General features: G+C 44.7%; 1 protein-coding gene across 1 annotated transcript in view; it reads left to right on the forward strand.

Annotated features, from left to right (window-relative positions):
• Window positions 1-1,448: 1,448 nt before the first annotated feature.
• Window positions 1,449-15,279, forward strand: part of LOC147424647 (rab GTPase-activating protein 22-like) — a 91,586-nt gene continuing 77,755 nt past the window's right edge. The window contains exons 1-2 of the mRNA XM_086500796.1: window positions 1,449-1,765; window positions 1,901-1,996. Of these exons, the coding sequence (XP_086356922.1) occupies window positions 1,700-1,765; window positions 1,901-1,996 (162 nt within the window). The 5' untranslated portion in view covers window positions 1,449-1,699. The remainder of the gene's footprint in view (window positions 1,766-1,900; window positions 1,997-15,279) is intronic.

The following is a 15,279-nucleotide window of genomic DNA, read 5'->3' on the forward strand; positions in this document are numbered from 1 at the left end:
GCATGACAAACACCTCAAGCACGACAAGCACCTCAAGCAGGACAAGCATCTCGAGCTTGGGCCGGGTTCCCACCTCAAGCTCAGCCCTAGCTTACCTAAGGTCAAAGGACTTTTATACACATTTATTGGAGGTCTTTAATGAAGCTAACCCTAAGGTCTTATGCTCCATTGGTTAGCCTTGCTCTTTGATAGACAATCTCCCTTTTGGGCCCCTTTACCATTGGCCCCGTGTTGAGATAGATCTATAAGCACATATCTATATCTTAACACTTGTTCCCGTTTATTCTCCCACATTAAGTGATCAATTTAATATGAGAAAATCATTTGGGTTGGTTAGATATTAGATTTTATGACATATTGTATGACCTATATGCAAAGGATGTAGAAATATGTGGACGTTGTCGATGTCGCCAATGTACTCCACTATGCTTTGAATGTGCAATCACATTTCTTGGATGTCTGCAATCTCTTCTTCTTTCAACTTCCTAGAGGCTTCCCTTCTCTATGACATATATAGCCAACTATGGTCTTAAAAGGACCATAAGTCTTTGTTGAATGCATTTGGATCAATCCAGCCTTATATAGTCAACTATGGTCTTAAAAAGAACCATAAGTCTTTGTTGAATGTATTCAAATTAATTTAGCCTTATACTCAATCATTCTTGGTAGGGTAGAGCTTAGTGTGGAGTGAAGTACCTCAAGAAAATGAGAACCAAAGATTCCATTGTTGTGATGCTCTAATTGCCCCCATGGATAATAGTGGATATGAATGGAAAAAGAAGGAGAGCTGGTCTTTGATTGTAAAAATTAATATTGGGATCCCCACATTAACTTGTTTTCGTGATAATAAATGGTTGATTGAAGTAATATACTCCATTAGTGTACAAAATTTAATGTAAATATTCCTTCCATTCTTGCTATTTGTTTTAATCTTCGCAAGTACCTGTCGCCCTTGGCTCACCATTGCCCCAAAAAAATTTACCTCAAGATCCCAATATTAAATTGATCTTGAGCTTAATTTTTTCCAAAAAATCTTGAGATTTTTTTTTTTGCAAATCAATGGTTACGATCTACTGACGAGGGCACCATTCCATAAGGGCCACTGATCCCATGCATACAGCTGCATGGTAGATAAAGACGGTCGGGTGGGGGGGTGGGCCACTTCACTAAGTCTAGCGAGGTATTTAATGAAGCTAGAGAGATAGGATCAACGGTTGTAAACCGAGCGGGGAAATCTTAGGCACTTGGACAATAAAAAAAAAGCCACGGTCAACGTCCGCAAGATGACTCAAATCCACCACTTGCCCAATGATAGGATGTTGCATTGGCACGTAGCATTTGATGGCACCTAAGGCAAAACACAACCTTCTATTGTGAACGCAAGCGAGAAAAAGTAAACTCGGCCAGAAAAAGTAAACTCGGACAGCATTTGACGATGCACCTGTTTTTTATTTTCCCTGGCTTGCGCGTGGTCGATCGGCATGGCTTGAACCCGTCGTCGACCGGGGGGTTATTTTAACCCTTGGCATCTTGGTTATCCTATTGATTCTCCAAGTTGGCTGGCTGGTGCTGCAAATTGACTCGGTACTTCACTCTCGAGCGTCGGGAGCCAGCAGACGAGCACTTTAGATCCGTGTGTGTTTTAGAGAGAGAGAGAGAGAGAGAGAGAGAGAGAGGTGTTTATGCTTGTTGCGACGCTATGGATGATCACTACAAAGTTCGCACTGACAGCGTCGAAGTGATTGCATCCAGATTCTATCCCAAGGTGACCACTTTACATAATGTGTTTCTGTAAGTGTGGGCCAATGTTACAAGTTGAGAGCTGTTTGCGCAATGCTGCCCTCTACGTTCATGTGGGCCATTGTAACCCTGATGTGTTTTCACCTGCATGTCTCTGTAGGTGGGAAAGATCTTGACAGAGAAAAAATGGCGAGCTGCTTTTGACAAACAAGGTCGGCTTGACATATCCAAAGTCCTAATAAGAATTCAAGGAGGGGTATGGATCTTGGTCTTCTTAGATACAGAGTAGCTATTTAAGACTTTTTTTAAATTGAAGTTCTAAAAGGAAGACATGAGCACCAGGACTTATCTTGGGTTGTTCACTGTCTTACAAATCACAGACACGGAACTCAGCCACTCAGAGTTCCATTGAAATCAGAAGCTTTCCTACGTTTGCCCCTGAAGAGACTGCTTGTTATTGAGTCCCCTACTACTTATCAAGTTTAATAGGCAAACAATGCTAAAATGGGAGACTTTTGTTATCTGTATTGAAGGAAATGAGAGAAAATGTGTAGGATGTTGCATCAGTCCTAGACTTTCAATGTCTCTCTGGAAGGTTTGTTACTGTCTTTGCCTTAAGTAGTTTATGTTCTGATTGATTGCTGAAGTTTGACTAGAAAAGTGAAGGTACTTAGTCGGCTGCAGTGAGGGTGTGCTTGAACTTGAACTACTTCGTGAGGGCGTGCTTGAAGTACTTTGCCCTTGTAACTTCTTGTTGAGGCTAGGACCTCAAGCAACAACCACCTTTTATTGTAAATCTGTCAAGAGTAGCCGTCATAGACATCATCAAGGAGGCCATTTATTAGAGACCACGTTTAGGTGTGCATTGGAGTTCAACACAGGCCTCATAGTATCCCAAAGCTATGTGTGCACATGTGCACATTTGTGCATGTTTGAGGGGAATGTCATCAGCCATGGACTTTTAAGGTTTGTTGGTGCAAACATTGAGCATAATGCTATTGCGAGCCTCGAGGACAGTGCATCAAAACTTGAGTTCTGTTTTCCTCACACAAAGTGCACCCATTGATGTGCGGAATTAAAGGTTTGCTTCTCTTACAGACAACATAGTGGTGACTTCCCGAAGGTTTGCTCTTCTCACACACAAGCTGGTTCTTGACTTTCAAAAAAAGCAATTAGACGTGTCAAGTTGGTTGGTTCAACAATAGATCTCTCTCTCTCTCTCTCTCTCTCTCTCTCTCTCTGCGTGCATTCTCCCCATTGCTCTACACTTCCGCATCGTCAACTTTGACATGGTTCAGAGCTTCATGATCTATGATTGTGATTGGAGAGCTTGGAAGAAGAGGAAAGGAGCTGTTAAAGATGAGGACTAGTGGAGCATTGGCAACCTTGGTGTTCAAAATCTGCAGTTTAAAACGCAGGCTAAATTGGCGTTTATTGGTTCTAGCGTTTTCCAATGCAAGCTTAGGGGAGTCTCCATCGGAAGCGTTGTGAAATGCTAGGAGGCGGAGTCTCTTGTTGGCAGAGCTACTAGCCCCTTGATATTGCATTTTGATACGCATTGTACAACTTTTAGCAACTCGGTAGCTATTTGCAACAGCGTTGTGAGACGCTCACGAGGAGACAAGGTCTTGCCCGGGGAGTCTTTGCCAACAAAGGAACTTCCCTCCACTGCGTTTTGAAGCGTTGTTGTCACAATTGTGATTATGTTACATTATTACATCTAGTCCTAGTTGCAGATACGAGAAGTGACATGTCAAGGAGGACCCTTATGCTTGGATGGTCACGACTCTTCGCTCTAGAGACATGACTCTTCGCCAAAAGCCACACTCCTTTGGCGGCTGGTCACATCCCTTCACCCAATGGTTGCAGCTCTTCATCCAAAGGATGTGTCTTTACGTCTGAAGTCATGTCTCTTCACCATGAGACGTGTCTTTTCAATTGTGACTCTTTGTCTCCTATATAAGGAGCCTATTGTACTCATTTTTCATTCATTCCTTCAGTCAAACATGAGCGTTCTCGTCTCTTGAGTCTCACTTTAATCGTTCTCGTCTCTTGAGTCTCACTTTAATCTCAAGTATGAAGTTTTAGTCTTAATTCAAGGATTAGCACCACTAATCCTGACAGTGGTATCAAAGCAATTTTTTTTTTCGGGACCCGAAGGTTATGAGCCTCTCACCCTCGCCTCTACACTCTTAAATTTCTCCCGGAGTTGCATGGAAGAAGAAGAAAGGTGGCACACACGTGTACAAGCATGAGGTAACTTGAATTTTATTTTTTTTGTTCCAATGTTATGAATAAAATAGAGAACATAGATGCCCGTGTATGGCCTGTCACAAAGTGATGATGTGGCAAGAGAGATTGGAAAAATGACTCTATAAGCTGTCCCAACTTATACTCCCTTTCCGACGGGGCCCAAGGGACACAAGGTTATTAAAAATAAATCAAGAAAATGAAATCGTGCAAGAGGTGCTGACATGGCAGGCTGTACGGATGCCACAAAATGCATTGATTGCCAACGTGGCACAGCGTACGGATTTCCGCAATTTGCACTCCAGTTTTTGGAAGGACTAGATGCTTTCAATTTTGAAGCTTTCATGTATTGCTTTTGAGAGGCCATGGGCCTTCAAACTTGTACCAAGAGGGCCTCATGCACGCAGTTTGCTGACGAGCACCGAACAGAGAGGACCCTCCGACTTTGTAACTTTGCTCAAGCATTAATATAAAAATAAATACCGAAAGGGGCGCCAGACTTTGGGGTCAATACCTCTGGGCATGGAACTACGCCGGGCCGTGTCGATTGTATTGAATTGTGATAAAGTTTGTGAAGTGTTTTTAAGTGGTTCTCTCGTGTGTCATGCCAGATTCCTAACTTGGGGTGTCCAAGTCTGTTACAGTGGTATCAGAGCTCAATCGATTTTCCTCCCAAGCAGAATTCGATCCCTTTGATCGTGACACACATGGATTCAGTCGACGAATCCCGCAAAGACCAAATCAATCCACCCGACAATTCAAGGTTGGGTGAGAGGACAAAAAATTCAAATGGACGACGACTGGATCTTGACGATTCGGAAGAAGAGTATGGGCCACCACGGCCCACGGAGTATGAACAAATGGAGATGCAACGTCAAGAGCAGGTTAATGCTTGTGCTAAGTAGATGCTCTGGTATTCAAAGGATCCCCAATATACAAAATTTTTGACCAAGCATCCGATTGACGAAATGTATACTTGGTGGTGTACAACCATCAACTCACCTTTAAAGTCGGCATTGAAGAAACCACCTACCCAGGGGGTGTATACTGAAGATGAACTTGACGATGTCATAGACCGACGAGTCAATCAAATATTGAGGACCACGAAGCATTCAAAGAGACGGAGCAAGGGAGCAGACTACCCTGGACTTGGGTCGTCAATCTTCTTTTGCAAATGCACAAACCAAAGAAGCGCGTATGTTTTGAGGGTGTTTCCGGTTCATCCTCATCCTCTTCTTACAGTTCAGATAGCTTCTCTGATTCAAGTGATGAGGACCGAAAGAGGAGGAAGCTAAGAAAGACTCAAAGACATGGTAAGAACAAGAAGAAGGCTAAGAAGAGCAAATCCCTCCGAAGATCTCGGAAATCTTGTGACGGTTCTGAGGAGGATTTATGTTCTTCTGACAGTTTGGACTTTGATGACGAGATGTTTTATTCAAAGAGGAAGCACTTTTATAGAGCCAATAAACCGGCCCGTAGGACGGTGGACTTAGGCTTTCACCCAAAACTTTACTTTAAACTTTAGGACACAGAGGAACTTTGCAACTAAAAACCTGTAACGGGAATTGACACTTCAAACACACACAGCCTGGAAGCTAGAGCGCTACCAAGCAGATGCCGACACTTGTTGGCCCCAAAGACTGGCGCCCCTTTCGGTATTTCTTTATTGTTATTGCGAATAGACGATCCTAACACTTTCACCTCTCTCTCACCAAGCTGTCCAAACGTGTCCATGGCTGTAATTGCAGGTTTTTGACCCAATTTTGCCAGCATAACAACACGAAACCCTCTGTACCCTTGCGGTTAGGAAGCTTTCCAGTGAACTGCAGGTCAATTTCAGCGTGCTGTAATTCCCTGATTTAACAGTCATGTGCCCAAAACCTTGTTTAAGCATCCTGAGGCTTTCTCGAGGCTCCCTTGATGTTGTCTTGCAGTTTAGGTGCTAATGTTTTGGATCGTTTTGGGCGGAGCGAACACGTCTACGCGTGTCTCTGGTGCGCCCGCACACAATGGGACAGTTCCCCTTTGAACGGACGAGTTTTCACGCTAGAAAACTCTCCGTTTTTGCAATCCTTCGCGATGGAATTGTGCGTATTCGTGGAAGATTAGCAATTAGCTAATCCGGTTCTTGTACAGAAGGCTCTTGCCTTGGCAAACGCGCATAAAACTCCTAGAATTGTACATGGTCATGTGAGGAGCCCAACTAGTGGGGCATTACTGTATGTGACTATGTCATAGTTTCCGGGGAACGCCCATTTGGGGGGGGGGGGAAACATTGGAATGGCGATCAGAGATTCAGTCAAGCCTGGGAACGTTTCGGAACGGCTTGTCCGTTCCGGACAAGCAGTTGATACCCGCCCGGACCGGCCAAATTTTCAGATTTTGTTCTTGTGAGCCAAATTTTCAGGTTTTGGTTTTCTACCTTGTGAGCCTTTGGCTTATAAAATGCCCCTCCCCCCACCCCTTGCCTTCACAATGCACACTAGGCTCAAGGTTTCAAGGGCCAAGCCTCAAGCTCTATCCTCTCGAGTCTCGACTCTCAAGTTGTAGCCTCTTTCAAGCTCTCAAGTCTACATAGTACAAGCTCTCTCCCTATCTCTCTCGACCTTTCCCTCTGTCTCCCTCTCCCTCTCCCCCTCTTTCCCTCTCAAGCTCTCAAGTCTACATGGCACGTCGTGCCACGTTTGCCATAGTATTGTTGAATGGTCTTCAAATCAAGGTTTTTGTGAGTATTAGAGTCAAAGGAGTCAAGGACTCTAATACTACTTGTTTTCAATCACACAAAGCTAAAAATTGCATTATTTGGGTGTTTTTTATGCCTCCTGTTCTGCGCCCTCCCCGTTCCCGTTCCGGACCCCTCCCCGTCCCCGTTCCGCGGGGAGGCCCGTCACCGTTCCCGTTCTGCATTCCGAGTAACTATGCCATATGTGCCAAGGGGGGAGAGAGATGCGCGAGAGAAAATCGTTGCGCTACATAGAGCAAGGGAGAAGGCAAGCTTTCCGTTAGAGTTGTGATCACCTTCACCCACTACTCACACACACACACACACACTCTGTAGTCACACTGAAGTGCAAAATCAGTCTCCCTCTCAAAAATGGGCGCCCCCTCCAGCTAATGGACCTGGCAAATAGCCGTGGAGCTGCCATGTGTCCAGTTTGTTTCTTTAGAGTTAATTCCTAGTGCCCACCGACATATAAGTGTAGCGAGGGGACCTAAATGACTTTGAGCTGAGTCTAGATACCCTTTTACTACTAGTATTCCAGTGCTCGTCGGCCCGACCAACTTGTGGTGACAAAGCTTTTCCGTTGTTGGGTGAAACTCTTGGCCGTCAGCCGTTTCACATTGGCCATACAATGTCCGGCCATTTGCAACTTCAGAAAGAGGGTCCCAAAAATTAAATAAAAATCATCGGAAAGAAACCAACAACTAAGGTTAGCAGTTGCCACATCCTGGTGACAATAGTTAGCAGTTGCCACGTCCTCATGACATACCCCCCGCTTGAAAATGCAAACGTCCTCGATTGCATGCCATATATACATGCCATTGATGATCTTGTGTTGTTAGCACGCTTTTATCATCGCATGTACCCAACAACGCATCATGAATCTTTCAAGTGTCAGGCAATTTCAGCCTATAAGCAACATTGCGGATCTTATCAAGCACTTGAAAAGCCCCATAGTAACGCATGCTGAGCTTTGGAGAGCATCTTGCATTAACACTGCCCCAATACTTTTGCCACATGCATCACACTGGACCACAAATGACTTCCTGAGATCTGGTAAAACAATCACGAGATCTGAAGTCAACTTTTCCTTCAAGAGAGTGAAAGCTGAAATCTCTTTGTGGGTCCATCTGAAAGTGACCTCTTTCTTTTGCAAAGCGTGAAGAGGTGAAGCTATCTCTGCAAAATTCCTAATAAACCTTCTATAGTATGAGCACAATGCCACAATCCCAAGAAGCTTCGGACATCGTGCACAGTCTTTAAGTTTGGCCATGTCTTAATAGCTGCAACCTTTGCGGGATCCATTCGGACACTATCCTTTGACACTATGTGGCCAATAAAGTGGATTTCTTCCAAGAAGAATTCACTTTTCTTAGGATTGACAAGTAACCTATGACTGCGTATCTCTTCGAACACAATTGTCAAGTGACGCCTATGCTCCTCTTCATTCTTCGAATAGACTATCATGTCATCAAAGAATGTGCCAACAAACTTTTGATGCGAGCGGAAAATCCAGTCCATCATCCTATTGAACGTAGCAGGAGCATTTGTAAGACGAAATGGAATCATTAAAACTCATAGAGACCAAATGTCGTCTTAAACGCAGTCTTGTGCACATTCTCTGGCCTTATACGAATCTGATGGTACCCACTCTTAAGGTCTATCTTGCTGAAAATCGTAGCACCCTGTAAACGGTCAAAAATATTACCAATCCTTGGGATCCTTGGGATAGGAAATCTGTTCTTGATTGAATTTGTTATTCAATGCGCGGTAGTCAATACACATGCGCCAAGAGCCATCCTTCTTTTGCACTAGGAGCAATGGGGAGCAAAAAGGTGAAGAACTAGGCTGAATCAGCCCCTTCTCTAAAAGCTCCTCAACCTTGCCCATAATCTCTTTTTGCTGAGCTGCACTAACCCTGTAGGGAGGTCTGTTTGGTGGGCTACACCCTGGCACCAAATCTATCGTATGGTCCTTAGGTCTTCGGGGGCAATTGTGACGGTAATGAAAGAGAAAAACAGTCATTAGCACATATAAATTTGACCGACAACTATTTGAAACATCACGTGAAAAATCCAAGTACACAGACAGATGATTCTTAACTAGAGAAGTGATAGTCGAAGCAGATACAATAGGGACAGACTCCCTTTGAGCTGTACATCCAAAACATGAGTATTGCCCCTATGCTAAAGGGTGATCTTTTTGTCGAAGACATCCAACACGCCATGTATTTGGAACATCCAAGGGATTCCCAACAACGCGTCGCACCCTTTCAATGGCATGATATAGAACTCTTTTGTATCCACATACAACTAAATATGCAGACGCAACTTTCCAATGATGGGAGTAACGCACTTTGAGTGGCCAGGACATGCCTTGTACCCCATCTCTTTAGCTCTGATGCCCAGCTTCATAGCTAACTCTGGTGCGATAAAGTTCGCTTTGGCACTTTGATCAAAGAAAATAAGTGCCATCTGATCTCTAACTTTACTCCATGCTCTGCATAACTCGCTGGAATCCGTGCTTGGCCTGTCACCCACCATATTTGGCACTAAACCTGCCGTGGGTTTGGGTTTCTTTCCTTTCTTGTCCTCTTTATCATTTGAGTCAGCTGGTCTTTTTCTTTGTGGACAATCTGTAGCAAAGTGACTAGGCTGCTCGTATATAAAGCATTTATTTTCAGCCATCAAGACCTTCTTTTCCTCCAGCGACTTACGCACAAAAGGCTTCCTTTTTTGTTTCTTTGCCTGCGCTCCAGAAGTCTCGGCTGAGCTTTTATCATTGTTGACCTTTTCTGACCCCTGTGACGCTTCAAGAGCCATTTTCACAAAGGGCTTCTTTGCTGAATTTTTTTCTTTTGCTGCCCCCCTTTTACATTGCTCGGAAAACAACTCTCCTCTCCGTTCAACAAGGCAAGACCAATGTTGTGGCAACTTCCATAAGCTGAGTGAGGGTAGCCATTCTGTTCTTTGTACAGTAATCCCGAAGCCCTTTAGGCAGCCCACAACAATATTGATCAATCTGCTCTGTCAGTGGCTACAAACCTGTAGGAGGTTACTGAGAGCAACGCTTTGAAAAACCTCCAATATTACTCTTGTAGGCTCTTGCAAGTAGCCGCAGTGAGTTGGTGCCAACCCGTCATGACATCGGCTTCAAATTCATTTGACAGCCATGCAGATGCAAACATTTGCTTGAAGTACACCCATGTGGCGGGTGCCTGTCCTTGCATCAACAATGTCGTCCACCATGTAAGCGCATTGTCTTTTAAGAAAGTGGTAGCTTTCCTGACCTTAGAGGTCTCTGTAAAATTCCCTCCTGCATAAGCTGTATCAAGATTCAAAGTGCTGGAGGAAAGTAAGAGCCTTTGCCTTATCTTCAAAGCCACTGAAAGTGCTAAACTTTACAGCTGCACCACCTTCTTTGTAAGCTTTTGGCTCATAGGGAATTATCTGCAACATGGACAGTGTAGTAGGAGTCATCGACATTCCTTGGCCATTGACATTTTGCGTCGTAAGTGCCATATTTGGTTGCTGTCCAGAAAAACCAGCCATGCCAAAATTACCATGTGGCACTCCAAACTGGCCCTGATTGCTCTGAAAGCCTTGCTGCATGCCGATTTTACCATACATGGGGTTTGGCATCATGCCTTGCATACCCCCAAACACTGTTCTTGGCATATACTGCTGGTTTCCATTCGCATAATCACCCATACTTTGGAACACAGATCCACTCCCGAAATACTTGGGATGTACTGTGGGTGGTGGAAAACCCTGATGCATTGCCTGGAATCTGGCTCCTTGTCCATTTAATGCAACATGTGGACTCTGAAAGGTGGCAGGCTGAATTGGCAAAATGTGTGGAATTGGCGTCCTAACCACCTACCTGCTCATGGACGGAAGGAACTTGTCTTGGGTGACTCCGCAACGTGCGAGTCCTCCCTATCCTGCTGGGACACATGAGGTACCTGGGCTAGAGCCTCATCCGGCTCTACTGGCTGTGTGAGTTGTCACAAAGTGATGACGTGGCTACGAACATCAGAAACCCTAATTTTTGCCAGAAACCCTAAAATTCTTACAAACCCTAATTTTTGCCAAAACCCCTAATTTCCGAAAATCGCGGAGGCTTATTTAAATTTTTTTTTTTTTTTTATAGAAAGATGAGCTACGCAAATTTTGCTTTTTCTCTACCTAATGAGAAAGAGAGAGAGAATGCTTTTGCTTTCAAGTTTTGACTCTCTGTGAGAGAGAGAGAGCAATTGCTTTTGATTTGAAGCTTTTGGGGCTCTGCTTTTGGGCATCCCTTGTAACCTTTAAATTAGTGGTGAGGGCCTCACTTCTCAGAGCATCTGGACACAGAGTCTGAGAGTGAATCCCGACCCACTCTCTTGTACTTTGAACTGATTAATATAAAAAGAAATACCGAAAGGGACGCTAGTCTTTGGGGCCAATATCTCTAGGCACGGAACTCCGCCGGGCCAGTGTAAATCTATTGTGATCTGTGAATTGTTTTGAGGTGGTTATTTGGTGCTGTCGCGGTTGATTCTTGACTTGGAGTGTCCAAGTCTGTTACAGTGGTATCAGAGCACGACCGATTTCTCTTCTACGGGAAATCCGATCCCCGAATTTTTTTTCCGCGGCACCTATGGCTTCAGGCAATGATCAGTCGACTCCCTCTGCATCTGGAGATGCGGGCAGGGATCACAACGAAGATTTCGGCACGGAGTATGGCCCGCCTAGGCCTACTCCAGCGGAGCAGCAAGAGATGGAGCGTTGAAAATTGATTGATGATACAACAAAGATGATGCTCAATTTTGCCAAGGACTCGAAGATGGAAAAATATATGAACCAGACCTCTTTGGAAGAGGTACAGATGGAGTGGCAAAGAACCACAACACCACTCCCGAAACTCGCTCTCAAGAAACCTTCTGCCTCCAAGAAATATACGGAGAAGGAACCGGAGAACGTGGTCGATGCACGGATTGCTCAGCTTTTCAACGTGCAAAAGAAAGGCAAAACGTACGGAAAAAAGCAGAAGAAAGGCACTGACTTCCTGGGATATTTGGGTCGTTGGTCGACATTTGACAAGGCAAAGAAATTGAGGAAGCGCGTCAAGTTTGAAGACCTACCCAGTTCCTCTTCTTCTTCTTCTGACAGTTCTTCTAGCTCTTCAGACTCGAGCGAAGAAGACAAGAAAAGCAAAAAGCGAAGCAAGAAACAACGCTTCGGAAAGGGGAAGATAAAAGCAAGAAAGTCCAAGAGTTTAAGGAAGGTGGCCACTCGATCAAGTTTGATACTTTTTCAGGATACTCAGATGCTTCGAAGGCTTTGTCTTTTATACAACAGGTTGACATCGCTTTCGCGGGAGGACACTATTCAGAGCACTCCAAGATTCGGAGAGCTGCCTCTTACTTTAAGAGGAATGCTCGTACTTGGTGGTCCACGCTTCTTTTAAACAAGACTGTGCCAGTTAAATGGCTGAAATTTAAGCGTTTTATTTCTTCTTGGTTGACGCAAGAATATGAATGAGATATACGAGCTGCTTGGAACCATCTTCGGATGACCAAAACAGATACAATCAATGCTTACTGTGAAAGATTCTGGAGCTCTTTTCTACCCGCCTCTTCATTCAAGAAGATCTCGTTCAGAGAACAGATTGAGCGGTTTACCTTGGGTCTACCTACAGAGATCCGAGATCACTGCTTGGAATAGAAATCAGCTTCTATTTAGGAGTTGATGAGTCATGTGAAGCGGGGCTTTGCCATTCACTCTGGCAGTTTGACCTACCCCTCAGATAAGGCCATGACACAACGAGCCGAACAGACTTCTGGGAATGAAAGTAGAAAGAAAAAGAGCAACCCAGAGAAAAAGGATGCATGACCCAAGCTTACTCCTGAGGAGAGAGCTCGCTTCATCACAGAGGGGAAGTGCTTTGGATGCGGGGAACATGGACATATCTCCGCGAAGTGCCCTAAAAAGGCACAGAAAGAACAGAATGATAAGAACGACTACAGGCCTGAGAGTTCGAGAGCAGCTGAGGAACGTGGCAGAAAAGGCAGATAGAAAAGAAGAACTGGTACCACATGGCGTGGGACCTGCACCGAATCTAATGAATGAAAGTACAAACTTTGCCGCTTTTGGGGCAAAGTGAAGGATTAGGAAGCTCTTTTGAAGAAGCCAAGGCCAACTTCTTTTCACTTGGAATTGGCGGCTCGATTTGGAATTACGCTCGACAGACTGACGCCACAGGCGGAGGTAGTTCGACTGGCACCCGGATGGGAAGTTGCCATTACATCGAGCATTGGCAAACTTCGTTTGCAATGACAAAGGTGTTCAGGACACGCGAGTGACGTTCTACTCAGATCCCTTGGTACCACAAGAACTACGCCGTGGTTGACTACCGGACCGAGAAAGCGACTTTGATAAATGAAGGGCTTAGAGATTGTACTTGATGAACTTCAGTTTCTTACTCATTCTTTTGGGAGAGAAATGAACGATGGATAAAGGTTGAATATGTTTTGACCTGATCAAAAGAACGCCAAGATTTTTCTCCACACTCATGCCGATTGCTTTTTAGAGGGCCTGAAGATCAAACCATTGATTTGATACCTGGAAGCACGCCACCGAATCGGCCACCTTACCGTGTGAGCCGAGTACAGAATGAAAAGATTATGAACCAAGTGAAAGACCTCTTGAAAAAGGGTCTTGTCCAGCCTAGTACTTCACCGTATTGCTCTCCAGTGTTGTTGGTTTTGAGGAAAGACGGATCTTGGAGAATGTGCATCGATTATAGCACTCTCAACAAAATCACCATCAAGAACAGATTTCTGATTCCTAGGATCGATGATATACTCGACAGGTTACAGGGATCCTCGTGCTTTAGTAGGATTGACTTGAAGAGTGGATATCATCAGATCAGGATAGCGCCAGGAGATGTCTATAAGACAACCTTTCGGACGACTTTTGGGTTATTTGAGTTTTTGGTGATGCCTTTTGGCTTAACCAATGCTGCTGCGACATTTAACCAGCCAAAGCTTAGTATGCGATACTACGGACCTTTCCAGATTACTGAAAAGATAAATGATGTCTCCTTCCGATTGAAACTGCCAGATACTTGGAGGATTCACAATGCATTGCATGTGAGTCTCTTGAAACCTGTTAAGGGTGATGTGCCTGATGATGGGGAGCCTGATGAGCAACCCGAAGTGGAAGAAAACAAGGAGATCCTTGTTCCTGAACAGACATAACGATACGAAGAAAGGTAAAGTCCGAAGGCGGGTTCTTGGTTGAGTTCAAGAACTTTCCTGCATTTGATGCGAAGTGGATGGAGGAGGAGGACCTAGCAGATACTCCTCGGATTGTGAGACTTTACCTCGATGTTTTGGTTTAGCATAGTCTACTCCAAACGGAACTCAGAAATTCAGCTTGGCCGAAGATCTGGTGCAGTGGGATGCACAAGAGGGGAGTTACTCCGCTCCTTTGTCAACAGATGCCTTGATTTTGATACTAAAGTCGCTGATGTCTCTCTGAGCTTCAGGGATACTGAGAGCTGACCTAATGAGAAAGAGAGAGAATGCTTTTGCTTTCAAGTTTTGACTCTGTGAGAGAGAGAGAGAGAGCAATTGCTTTTGATTTGAAGCTTTTGGGGCTCTGCTTTTGGGCATCCCTTGTAACCTTTAAATTAGTGGTGAGGGCCTCACTTCTCAGAGCATTTGGACGCAGAGTCTGAGAGTGAATCCCGACCCACTCTCTTGTACTTTGAACTGATTAATATAAAAAGAAATACCGAAAGGGGCGCCAGTCTTTGGGGCCAATATCTCTAGGCACGGTGGGCCAGTGCAAATCTATTGTGATCTGTGAATTGTTTTGAGGTGGTTATTTGGTGCTGTCGCGGTTGATTCTTGACTTGGAGTGTCCAAGTTTGTTACATGAGTTGCCTTGTCTGTTGTGGCACTGGTGGCGCTTGCAAAAACTCCATAAACCTTGGGTTTTGCACCAGTCGAGAAAACACATTTACAGTGGCAATGAACTGAGTCCTGAACGCATATCTTCAAGTTGCCCAGTCATAAAGCCGTGCATTGGTGGAGCATTGACATCAACAAGAGGTACAGACAGACGTGGCCGTGAACTCTCGCCAACCTCAAACACTGTAGGAATTGCCTGCCTGTCCTGTGAAGAGAACCGTCTTCCATGATGCCTTTCCCTTTGTAAGCCATAGTGTAATCCCGCGTTCCTGTACTCCGTGTCTTCACCAAAAACCAACCGAGGCTCACTTTTTGAGGACAAAGTCATTCTATCCCGGCAACGGAACCATGAAACCAGCCTGTAGGGCGGTAAGACTTACGCTTTCACCCGAAACTTTACTTTAAACTTTAGGACAAGAGAAACTTTGCAACTAAAAACCTGTAACGGGAATTGACACTTCAAACACACACGGCCTTGAAGCTAGAGCGCTACCAAGCAGATGCCGACACCTGTTGGCCCCAAAGAGTGGCGCGATTTTGGGTATTTCTTGCTTGTTATTGCAAATAGACGACCCGAACACTCTCACCTATCTCTCACCAAGCTGTC

Source organism: Adiantum capillus-veneris, chromosome 25, assembly GCF_014529385.1.
Source record: "Adiantum capillus-veneris isolate H3 chromosome 25, ASM1452938v2, whole genome shotgun sequence".
Taxonomy (NCBI): domain Eukaryota; kingdom Viridiplantae; phylum Streptophyta; class Polypodiopsida; order Polypodiales; family Pteridaceae; genus Adiantum; species Adiantum capillus-veneris.